This window comes from Xyrauchen texanus, chromosome 9 (assembly GCF_025860055.1).
Source record: "Xyrauchen texanus isolate HMW12.3.18 chromosome 9, RBS_HiC_50CHRs, whole genome shotgun sequence".
NCBI classification, from domain to species: domain Eukaryota; kingdom Metazoa; phylum Chordata; class Actinopteri; order Cypriniformes; family Catostomidae; genus Xyrauchen; species Xyrauchen texanus.
Genome location: NC_068284.1, coordinates 34688355 through 34701149, shown reverse-complemented (window position 1 = coordinate 34701149; position 12795 = coordinate 34688355). Strand labels below are relative to the sequence as shown.

At 37.1% G+C, this 12795-nt stretch overlaps 1 protein-coding gene across 1 annotated transcript in view; it reads left to right on the top strand.

The window, feature by feature from the left end:
* The first annotated feature begins 4439 nt into the window (after nucleotides 1–4439).
* Nucleotides 4440–12795, top strand: part of LOC127648998 (laminin subunit gamma-1) — a 78453-nt gene continuing 70097 nt past the window's right edge. Inside the window, exon 1 of the mRNA XM_052133871.1 lies at nucleotides 4440–5111. Within this exon, the coding sequence (XP_051989831.1) occupies nucleotides 4745–5111 (367 nt within the window). The 5' untranslated portion in view covers nucleotides 4440–4744. The remainder of the gene's footprint in view (nucleotides 5112–12795) is intronic.

Below are 12795 nucleotides of genomic sequence, written 5' to 3'. Positions count from 1 at the left end.
TCAGAAAAGACCACAATAATAGACAAATAATAATACTTAATACACTTAATCAGTGTAAAGTGCATTTTACATGAGTTGAGTCCATCGCTCTCCGAAAGCGTCACAAAGGCACGATTTTATAAGTTTGCCACATAATAAAGCGGGATGTGTGCACAATAAACATTGAAAACATGTATTTGGAAGAGAGAAAAAAGCTTGCAATTGCTTTGATAGCAGAAAGTAATAAAAGGACTCGTTTATGTTTAGGTCCAAGCGTTTTCATGGAAGTTTAAATTAGTTCAATAACTGGGGTGTCTGATATTTGTAAATGAAGGTAATATTTAATTAAAAGAAATTATGATACATTCAATGTCTTCACAAATTTGGACAGTTTTTAAATATTTCTTGTTGCTTAGTTGTCACGAACGCCGGTGAAGGCGCCTCCTCAATCGGCCACCGGAGATCTGATTCACCTGAGTATTGACTTTAAAGACTACATTTCCCATAAGCCCGCATACCTGGTCTGATTTCACTACAGCTGTTTCTCATCATCACCACTCTACTTAAACCATGTCTGTTTGCTCCTTCATTGCGAAGTCTTGTTTTGCTCCGGCTACATTTCTAAGCGTTTACCTTTACTGCATATTTGATCTACCGTGTACCAACCTTGCCTTGTTTCCCCGACCATGTTTGTTTGCCACCTGCCTTGTTTATACTCTCGCCTGTCTTCTGATTATTACTGTTTGCTGCCTGTCCTGATCTTCTGCCTGCTCTGACTTTAACTCTGTCTGCCTGTTGCTCGACACTTGCCTGTACGACCTGTGTATTCTTCATTAAAACTGCTTCTGGATCCCAACTTACCTGAGTCTGCGTCACATTAGTACTCTCAAAGACATTATTGGTGAAGTAAAAACGTGTGTGTGAAAAACAATTTGGTGTGACGTCACTTCATAGACTTCAATGCAGCGCTGACGCGAGTCATGTGAAAGACCCTTAATGTGTATAAATATCAGTCACTTTTGCACATTAATCATTGCTCTTCACAATCACAAAAGTGACCGATTGTGCTTTCAAAACGGCGAATTTCTCCAAAAGATGAGGAGTTTCGACAAATTCGCCGTTTTAAAGCACATTCGGTCACTTTTGTGATTTTAAAGAGCAATGATTAGGCCTAATCAAATTCCACAAAATAAATAAATGCATGAAAGAAAAATAATATATATATATATATATATACACAGTAGGCTACATTACTCGGCTTAATCTCATATCTGACCTTCATCTGGATTTATTTGGTTTAGAACGGTGGCGCTTGCTATATTAAATACCAATAGAGGGAGTCTGAAAACCGCATAGTGTGTTGTGGATGTTACAATCAAAGAGTACATATTTATTTATTTAACTGTTTTTGTTCGTTTGTTTTCTTGTTAATGAAAATCTGTGCTCGACTGACCTAACCTGCAAATACTGTGTTGTTGCGTTAATGGTTGCATTTTTTATCTTGTTTTTCTTTATTTCTCCGGTTTTCCTTATGTTTTTACAAACCTGGCTGTTTTTAATTTAGCACTGTAGTATTTACATAGGCCTCAGATCTGATTCACCCAATAAAGCTAATCTTGAATCATAGCAAAAATTCCAAGGAAGACATGAATATCTTTGTCTTAGCCTCTAGGTTATGTTGCGGGGTAGGCCTACATACCTTGAATACTTACCTCCTCCTGTATATAAAGAAACTAAGCCCCCTTAGAGAACAAATGCTGATGAACGAATTCAAAGTTTTAGAGGTAAAATAAATGAGACCATGCGCATCATGGCCATGCCTTAGCTTGAAGCAACAGGGCACCGTCTCTGTATGAGGGGCTGGAAATGACTATTTGACAGTGTGTTGACACACATTTCTCCTTTTGACATATATGTCTAACTCTCATTTCCCCTTTCCTGCATGTATTGATGGATAGACAGAAGTGTAGCATAGAGCTCATTGCACAAGGTCAGAGGTTTTATAGTATTGTTAGATGTGAAGACTCTTCATTCTGAATATTCTGAAAAGTGATACTCTTTGTTTTGTATAGTTAAGCTTAAGGACAGGGTCGGGGAGTAATGGAATACATGTAATGGTATTATGTATTTAAAATACAAAATATTAGTTACTGGATTCCATTACAGTTACAATTTAAATAGTTGGTAATCAGAATACATTTACATTCAAAATATATTTTGATAACTGAAGAGGTAACTTTGCATTTTATTGTCATTTGTTCCATTTATAGTCTATTCAGTTGGAAAACAATTAACATATAATTGATGCAATCCAAAGTACATAAAGCGGTGAATGTGTTACATTCAAACGAGCAGACAGAGAAGTAAGTTTGAAGTATGTTTGGAACAGCAGAAATAGAAATAAACCTTGTGTAAAATATCATGTGGACATTTAGCTTTACGCTAAGCTAAAATGCTATTTCTAGGCATTTTACATGGACCTGTTACCAGACACGATCATATATGTATATTTTTTGTATATAAAAACCATGTTAGATCGTTCCTTTTTTCTCTAGTAAGACAAAAATCTATTTGTTTTATGTCTTTCATTGAAAATATCTAAAAATCTAAAATAAATAGCTTTATCTTGTTTTAGGCTTTTTTAACATAATGTATTTTTGTCTCACTGTACTGGCAGATTTTTTTTACAGTCAAAACAAGTGAACAAATTTATTAGTGCTGAAGAAGTAATCCAAAGTATTTAGATTACAGTATGTTACTGACCTTGAGTAATCAAATGGAGTACATTACAAATGACCTTTTTACAGCATGCACTCTGTAATCTGTAAAAGTAACCCTCCCAACCCCAAATAAGGACAAGTAGTAATCATATATAAGCCTGTTGTTATGTGTTTTTTGTAGGGACAATTTGAGCAGCTTTATTAGTCTTGTCAAGCATAACATTTCCAAACTGCTTCCAACAGAGCTGATTTTATCCTATTTTAGAAAGATGTCAATTAAAGCAATTAATCAGTTGAAAACACCAAAATTCTTTGATCAAGGAAAACCCTTTGATTATATCATAATTACATTATCTTAAGGAATGTCTTAACTCAATCTGATGATGACCATTCTGCTTGCTGGCAATCTGAGACACTCATTAGGCTCATGCAGAGTATCAGGTACAGGGTCTTATCTGTTGTAGAAGCACACATACCTTTTCAGATAATACAGTACTCCAAGCCTCACTTTCCAATCAATCCACAGAGTATGCTAACGTGAACTGTAAATATACCATACATTGAGAAAGAAGGCCAAATACCACCATTTATCTTGTTCATACTGAGTTTTTTGGGTAACTAAGCTGTGAACTTTTATGTATTTATTTTTTTGATCAGTGTTTATTTTATTATTGTGGATCATTATTTAGTCTCAGACATATTTGCTTTAAATAAATGCGCATACTTCAAAATTCTAAAATGATCTTTCTTTTTAAAGTCTCTGCTGAAAGATTCACGCTCCACCTGAATGTTTTGCTCCCTCTCAAATAGAACGGAAAGGTGTGGGGGGAACTTTTTTGGTCATATATAAATCTTTGAAACACTGTTGGTATTACTAAACAGTCCACAAAAACGTAAACGCTCAGCAATTTAAAGTTTTCGGTTACACCCTTGCCCGGAGTATATGTAACCCTGCTCTTTGACCCCACTGCTAATAATGCAACAGCTATCTTCCCCTGGTTATTTATAGCACTGGAGATTGATTCAAAAACTATGTCTCTTTGTAGATACAACTAAAAAAATGCAAAGGTAGAGGTCATAGAAATGTTTACATTGAATAAAATGTAAATGTGCTTGCATTTCTCATTTGGATGGCTTCTAAGGAGTGATATTGTTTTGATCTATGTAATAAAGAGCTTTCTGTGTAGATCTGTAACAGCATTCTTTGTTTATGAATGTCTTGTTGATTTTTATTTTATTGTATTTTGCTTTTACTAATATTTAGATTGCCATAACTGACATCTTATTTTATATGTCATTATTTTTTATTTATTTTCACTGCTTATGTTCTGTATATTGAAACAATCATGTCAGTAAAGTACTTTAATACTGAAATTGGAATTGCTGTTACACTGCTGTTTACTTAATAAAGTGGTGTGGTGAATCAGACTAAATTGTTGATGACGAATAAAGGCTTGGTTTCAAGGGCTAAATATGTCTGTTTATGAATAGTTAGTGTTCGGTCAATCGCTTAGTTAGGAATGTTTGGGGTATGAGATTCTGTACCCTCCCACTCCTGGAGTTGACTGCGAAACTGACCATTTGGAAAAGCCAGATACCACGCCCACAACACGTACGCCACGCCTATTCATGTATCCCTGTCCAGTCGGACATGCCTTGTTTAGCGGGTCGGCGGTCCATCAAAGCATCCTTCAGGCGGAAGTAGACGTAGAGTTTTTTTTTTTTTTGGAAAGTTCTTTGACTTGCGCACTAGCTGCCAGGGTGTTGTCGGACACAGTTCCTTTTCTCCCAAAAAATTTCTTACATGGCGTTGGTTAATAAGCAGTAATAAAGTGGTAAGTCGCAAGAGAAAAGTCGAGAGCAGCGAGGACTTTAAGACATAACGGTCGCTTTTTTTTGGGAGAAGTCCACAGTTTTCCGCATGATTTTATTTATAAATCCACAATCACGGTAGCTGGCGAGTTGCCGCAAGCTTTTAAAGGCTGCAAGGATTTAAGGGATCAAGACAGTGAAGGTATTCGAAGTCGCATTAATAAAAGGACACAATGTTGCTAATTCACTTTTTATTATTGACTTTGTGGGCAGCATGCAGTCATGGAGCAATGGATGAATGTATAGACGAATCCAATCGACCTCAGCGCTGCATGCCGGAGTTTGTTAACGCCGCTTTTAATGTAACCGTGGTGTCCACCAACACTTGTGGTTCACCCCCTGAAGAATACTGTGTACAGACCGGGGTTACGGGGGTCACAAAATCATGCCACATTTGTGACGCAGGAGACCCCAGACAGCATCACGGCGCTACATATCTCACCGATTACAACAACCAAGCGGATACCACCTGGTGGCAAAGTCAGACCATGTTAGCAGGCATCCAGTACCCGCACGCCATCAATCTGACCCTTCACCTGGGTAAGCATCTTTGTGTTCGTGTTTGTTTTCATGCAGCACGAGGAGGAAACCCTTTTCTTTGCTGCCATGGAAACGGCGCACGAGCGCAGTACTTTAATGTATTTTGCTCTCGTGCACTCTTTGATTAGCACTTAGGCGAGACATCAGGCGCTTTTAGTTTCCCTTATTATGTCAATAAATCACAACACCCTGCCCTGTTGGCTAAAGGCGTTTTCAAATCTGCCACTCTGGACGATATTAATTCTTCATGGTCCTAACTGACATCTCTGCAAAGTTCTGGGAAGTTTAGTTTATGGTTTTAAAACATAAAAAGAGCGTTAGTTGTTTCCCATAAAAAACAAATAGGAACCATATTCTAACGATATGGAAACGTTCTGTGTTTGCCTGGATGGCTCATAGCTACTGTCTTATTATTGAAAAATAGTACATTTAAAGGAATATTTTGGGTTCAATACAAGTTAAGCTCAATCGACAGCATTTGTGTCATAATATCGATTACCACAAAAACTAATTTCGACTCATCCCTCCTTTTCATTAAAAAAAGCTAAACCTGGGTCCTTGTGAGGAACTCACTATGGAAGTGAATGGGCCCAGTCCCGTAAAAATTAAAACACTATTTCAGAAGTATGGCCACGAGAAATAAACAAAATGCATGTTAACGTGATATTAGTGTGATACAATCATTTACTAACCTTTTCTGTGTAAAGTTATAGCCAATTATACAACTTTGTTGCCATGATGATGTAATGTCAACAAAACCATAAAAACAACTATTTAAACAACTTTAGATCTCAAATAATGTGTATAAGTCTCAAATAAATATAAAATGAGTTTTAACAGAAGAATTCATGCAAGTGCTTTTCTAAAAAAAATTCTGACTTTAAACCCTCTAGAATTTGGCCCAATTTTACCTCCATTCCAAGTGTCTCACTGTTACTTATATTTTTGTTTTTTTTAAAAGAAAAGGAGGGACAGGGGTCCTAGGTAGCTCAGGGAGTTTTGACGCTAACTACCACCCCTGGAGTCGTGATTTTGCATCCAGGGTGTGCTGAGTGACTCCAGCCAGGTCTCCTAAGCAACCAAATTGGCCCGGTTGCTAGGGATGGTAGAGTCACATGGGGTAACCTCTTTGTGGTAGCAGTTAATGGTTCTCGCTCTCAATGGGGTGGTAAGTTGTGCGTGGATCGCGGAGAGTAGCAAGTGCCTCCACATGCTGTGAGTCTCTGTGGTGTTGTGCACAGCAAGCCACGTGATTAGATGAGTGGATTGACTGTCTCAGAAGCAGAGGCAACTGAAATTTATCCCCTGATGCATGAATTATGAAATCACAAAGATGTTGTTTTTATTTCAAAACTAGAATTTAATCTTTTTTTTTTTTTTATACAAAAATGATGTATCTTTAGAAAGTTACACATCTGTCTACTGCAATAGATAATGGTAAATATTTTAAACTTGTTGTCCAAAATATCCAACAATGACAGTCAAACAGAGGACAGTCATATATAATTTTTTGGGTAAGGGTCAAAGGAAATCACCCATTGTGGTTTGGATGTTACCTCGCACCCTGAATTGCTAAAAATGGCTTTTCAAGAATTATTGCATGTCATGCATAAATAGTTAAATAAATAACGTGATGCATAAACACTCACGCACAAATGTTGAATATAGTAATCAAACTGAAGAACAAATCAAGTTCCTTGGATAATCTAATGTCCCCAGATGGATTTTACACAATTATTCATACAGAAATAACCCTCTGTTATGGACTTGGCATGGACTGACCCCTCTACTAGGGTGAAGTTGTGCACATTACACAAATCATTGAATTTCTGCCAGCCTAAGCAATATGATTGGGTTGCAGGAGGAGGTTGTTGGCTGTGGCACCAACATAAACAATTAGTAGGTTTCCATCAAGCTTTGACCTATGCAAAAGACTTATTTAATGAGGTTGTGCCTGAAAAGGTTTTGGATTTCTTGTCATATGCTAATCTTAAAAAAAAATATTGTATAATATGACTTGCTATCTATATTTGTTTTGTTTTTATTGTATTTATATGATATCTGTATTTTTGTAATTGAATTCTTGCCATGAAAATAGCTTTGATTGCTGACATGGCATTAAACAAAACATACTACTACTACTACTACTTTGACCTATGTAGCCTCTCATACCGAAGTAAAAGACTACACTACTGAGTAATATTCATCATAGCCAAATGGATGTAATAAGCATGTGTTTGTAATCAGTGTGTCAGTAAGACATTTGCTTTTGGATAATGGAGCAGGAAGTGATTTCTATTTTAATGTCTCCATCACACACTTGACTAATTTGAACCCATTTGCTAGCACATAGCCTATAGCTTTAGTTCTTTATGCTGATTTAGATTTTTCTTGTTGAAATGGTGCGAAAAGTGTTTTGGTACTCTGTTATATATACTATATTTTTAGGCTGTCTGCCTTGATTATGTGCTCCCTAACTGAAAGTATTAGTAATAGTGGTGCTTGCAATGGAAATTTAGTTGCAAAAACTCCCCCATCTTTGTTCAGACAAACAGGTAGTCCCACCCCAAACTCATGGCAATGGTTGAGCCAATATTAAAATGTCCAGCCAGGTCAGGCCACTCAAATGTATTTAGTTTTGTAATAAATTACACATTTTACTGGGCTGGGAAAAAAATATAGATTTTCAGATTAAGCACAAACTTTAATTGAACGATCCCAACATTGATTTTCAAAATCCCATGATAAATTTTTACAATTTTCTTTAGTTTTGAAATGTGTTAATTATTCAGGGTATATTTAAAAAAAAAAAAAATAGCAAGTGGAGCAACTAATATGGTCCTGTTGTGTAAAATGTGTTATGAATATTTTCTTTAAATATGTCTTATGGTTCCCTATATAATTTACAGCTTTAATTGCAAGATAATTTATTTAATGTTTAAGCCAGATGTACAGTATAAATGAGATATACTCCAATAAATCAGAATTTAATAAAATCAAATCAAACTTGGCAAATTTGAATAGAATACTCAGCCTGATCCCTTTTAAGGATTTGTCATGGCTTTATCTAGTGTCTTGAGAATGTTTGTCCAGTGATTTTGCTTGTGAGAGCAAAGACATCCAGAGGGACAGGTACACATCCTAAATCTGTAATTAACCAGCATTGATGGACTGAAATGGACATACATACAGGAGCGGATCTAGAAAAATATTTATGGGGTGGCGAGAAGGGGGCAGGAATTTTTGAGGGGTGGCAACATATGTCAGATTTATATATACTTAATTTAATCACGTTTATCACAGTTTGATGAGAAATAGTATGTACACACTAAAAATGGGCACAGGCTGCCATTTACAAACTCATACAGACAAACTTAATCTCATGCAATCAATGTCTTGCATTTGAGGTTTCATGTGAAACAGTTCATATTAGGAATAAGTGACCATACAATGTGATCTCACTTCATAGGAGATAGAAGTATGATTGAAGTAAGGGCATTATTACCAGAAAGGCATTAAGGTAAGACACAGGCGATGACAGGCAGATGTGTGAGAGGGGAAGCAAACGCACGCAGCATTTGTACAAGAAGAAACTACTTACACAAAGAAAAACTTACACATGAAGATCTATGGATTGAGCTGTACTAAAGTGAGCATAAATACACTGTGGAAATAAATAGGTCACGGCACTCAAACGAGGTACTGGACATCGCTTTAATTGTTTACTCAGAACACACATTTTTCCAAACTGATCAGTCTCTTGCCGCTCTGGTGCCATCTCGTCCTGCATTCAGTGCAGTTGGACATTGGAGATTTGCGCTCGTAAATTGTCAAATTGGCTATAACTTTTAATTCTTTGCTGCCAACTGGGGTGGCAGCAGGGTGGCAAGGTATTCTTTTAGGGTGGCATTTGCCACCCCGGTAGATCCGCCCCTGCATACATACATACATACATGCACACATTCACACACGCATCATCTCTTTTGTACCTTTAACAAAGAACCAAGGCCAAATGTCACAATTGTTCATTTATTTTATATGTGCACTGCAGTTCTTTCAAAAAAAAAATTCAAAGCGACTCAGTAGATGGGAACCCACAAGAAGTCTGGGTCTCAACCATAAGCTTTTATTTTATGTGCTTTGATGGCTTTTATGTTTATTCTGCCTTCGTTGGGATGGTTGAGGAGGAAACAGGCATGTCTTAACTTGATGCTGCTCAGAGTTTAATGAGAGCGTGGAGATTTGGCCAGGCCTAGCAGGCTCTGAGGGGGGTTAGAAGATATGAGCAGGGACGATTTAGAATTGAGCAGTTCTGTATGTCCCAGAAATCAGATTTGATCATGGATGTCTGCACTCTTTCTTTAATAGCCAGTTCTGGCTGGCCTTTTACCCTCAAAGAATGTGATGAGACTGAGAAACGTGAATCATCAGCCAGACCATGACTAATGGAAGTCTTGGAAATGTAGGCATCTTAACTTGTACAGACAAATAGTGTAGTGGTTTGAAGAAAGGGAAGGTTAATATACTATTTTTGGAAACATAGGCATGTTATTGATTCTGCCTTATATTGGCCTAATTAAAAGACAGACAGAGCCCATAGGGATTGTGATCATAAACTTAGGTGCATTGTATCATGCTGTGATCTAATTTGATCCCCAGTATTCTATAAGAATATATTTCAGTTAGGAGGCAGTGTTATTATCTTTAACAAAAAAACAAAACAAAAAAACCCAGACATGTTTGGAAAAATGAATCAAAAATACTAATTCATATCTCAAATAGTGATGCTCCGATCGATCGGCCGATATTCACATCCTGTGACTCAATCAGTGATCGGTAATTTGGCCAATCATATAAACCGATCGCTCATGTTGCAAAAGACGTGTGGTTCCTTTGAGTATTGAGCAGTACATTCATGGCAGCATGGAGTGTGGGGAATACTGGCAATAGTGTTGTAAGACAACAGACTTGATTCAGCAGTTAAGAAAGATGCAGTGGGAGAGGTATGGCAAATCTGAAAAGCTGTACACTGTTAATGTAGAATTTCATACGCGACAAGGCAAAGGGAAAACGGCGCAAGTTGTGAAATGTATTATTTATTGTTCATGGTGGCCGCTTCTCAGTCTCTGCCGGGCTTGGGCATCTCCGTAATAACGCGAGTTACAAGATGTGGTGTAATTCAAGCATTTACTTATATTAAATATCTCCCTATTAAATGGCATTAACAATATAGCACATTTGTGTCTTGTGCTTTTTCTCCACTTTCTTTTCATCTCTTTCCTTCATGAGAGACCTTGTGTTCCCCTCATTAAAGTTCAAGCATCATCAAGTGAAAATGTAATTATTCATTAGAGATCTTGATAATAGGTGAAATGATCGGTATCAAAAAGATAGGTGATTGGTGTAAAAGTCCCGATCGTAGCATCCCTAATTTCAAAATTGTAACCGTTTACAATCCACCTTCATTAAACATTAAAATGCCATTAGATGAAGGTAACACAAGACTGTCCTAAGAATTTAATGACATTAGACATATTTAAATGATACCAGTAAATGCTTTAGCTTTGGCAGCCAACAAATACTAAAACTAAATAAAAATACTACTAAACTGAAGAAAGAAAACTGAGAAAACTAAACTGGAATGACAAATTTAATATAAAATAGAAATAAAAACGAAATAATAATCCCAAACTATAATAACCCTGTTAGGTCTTTTTTTCAATATTACATTCAACTCACTGAAACCTCTTTAGTTGATCTCTAAATCGATTGAAAGAGGTTTAATCTCTCTCAACCATACTGATCTCATGAATATTACGTGACCCTGGCAACCTTTTTGCAAAACGAAATTACGTGCCTTATTACATGTTTGACTGCAGTTTCCCAGGAAATTATCCAGGGGGGGTTGGGGCAAGTGAAACAGTGTCACATAACATGTAAAAGTGAGTTTGCAAAAATGTAGTTATAGCAGAGATTTTGACAGTGCTATAGAGCTTACATGTTGAGTTCTATCTGTGAAGCCTTGTGTGTTTACATGCACATTCTTACATAGATTATTCTTAATGAGCCGACAATGTGGTCATGTAAATGCCTTTAATGGCTTTCCTATATTTAGATAAAGTAGGTCATAAACAGTTAAAGCAAAAAACAATGGAGACAGGTAGATTTTTCAAACACTGTTGTCTTTGCCATGAATATAGCCATTGCTACTGATATGGCATCAAAATATAAATAAATAAATAACAGGTAGATTTTTGCATATTTCTCTGATTTCGCATTGCATTTTAACACCTTTACTGACATTATTATTAGCTTATCCAATGTGCCCAAGTGCTGTCTGCATGCCTGTTTACTTTAAAAGCAGAGAGTAGTCCTATGATTTTAAATCTCATGTAAATGTGGCTTTCATGCGTTGTCAGATTTTTAAATAAGCAGGGCTCTACAGTGCAAGTATTTCACTAATACGAGTATTGCCCCTAATAGATATGTGCGAACTGGAAAAATGATTTACGAGCACAGTGTGTGAATAAAGATTACAAACGTTCCACAAGTGGAGTTTTCTGTGATGACGTGGTCCAGTCAGAGAGAGAAAGGTGAACAATGGAAAAAAAGTAGCGGTATAGGCGACATCGCATTTTATTTTAAGCTAAAAAGAGAGGGGGATTTGCAAGGAATTTGGCGAGGGGGATTTGCAAGGTTCAACTAAAGAAGTCTCTTCACAAGGTTTACCGGAGACGGCTAACATTAGGGATGCTGAGAGCAAAGCTACCGTGACCCCAGCTGTCACTTCAACGTCCACTGTAGCCGGTGGAGGGAGAACATATAGATTCAATGCAAATTGTCTCAAAATGTTCCCATGGCTAGAGTTCGAAAACAACGTCCTGCAAATATTGTAGAGGGCAGAAACAGGTGGGCAACTCATCCTTCGTGTCAGGAAACCCGCATCTGAAATAGTGATGGGTCATTTGCGAACGAGTCGGCTCTGGTAGGTGAACGTTGGGAGCCGGCTCGCATATCAGAATCTATTTATACAAATATTAAAAAAAATTAAGATATGAATAATAATGAAAAAAAATAATAAAATAATATAGGCCTAAATGCTGAAGCGCACATATTAGTCCTGACTATCTGCTCAGACTAAAAGCCTCACCTGTTGTTCCTGTCAATCAGACACGCAGGTGTCAACCAATGAACCAAAGATGCGTGAGTGAGGGTGGAGCCAACTTATGTTGTTTTTGTATTTGAATTGTTACATTTATATGCACTTGGTTTATATACATTGAAAAGTTATACTTTAAATGCACACGTGAAATAACATCCTTCTTTTTTACATTTATTTCAATTCGTGGGATGCTGCAGTTTTGCAAATTATTTATTTTTCTTTGATATGGTGCATTATTCTGTTATCAGTAGGCTACTGCCGCTACCTACATGCATACTACGCAGTTTGCGTAGGGCATCAACTCCCTAGGGGGGCACCATCTTACCCTAGGATGGCACCAGAAAGTCCACCGGCTGCCCTTACTCGTTCGCTATACGTTATTCAAGGACCCGAAAGCAGTTGCGGAACACAGACAATCGCTTCACGCTCATATCATGCGTAGGGCATCAATTTGGCCAGCGGTGGCCCTGTCTATTATGCTGTTCAGACTGTATTAGTTTTGAATGGTTAGATTTATATGCA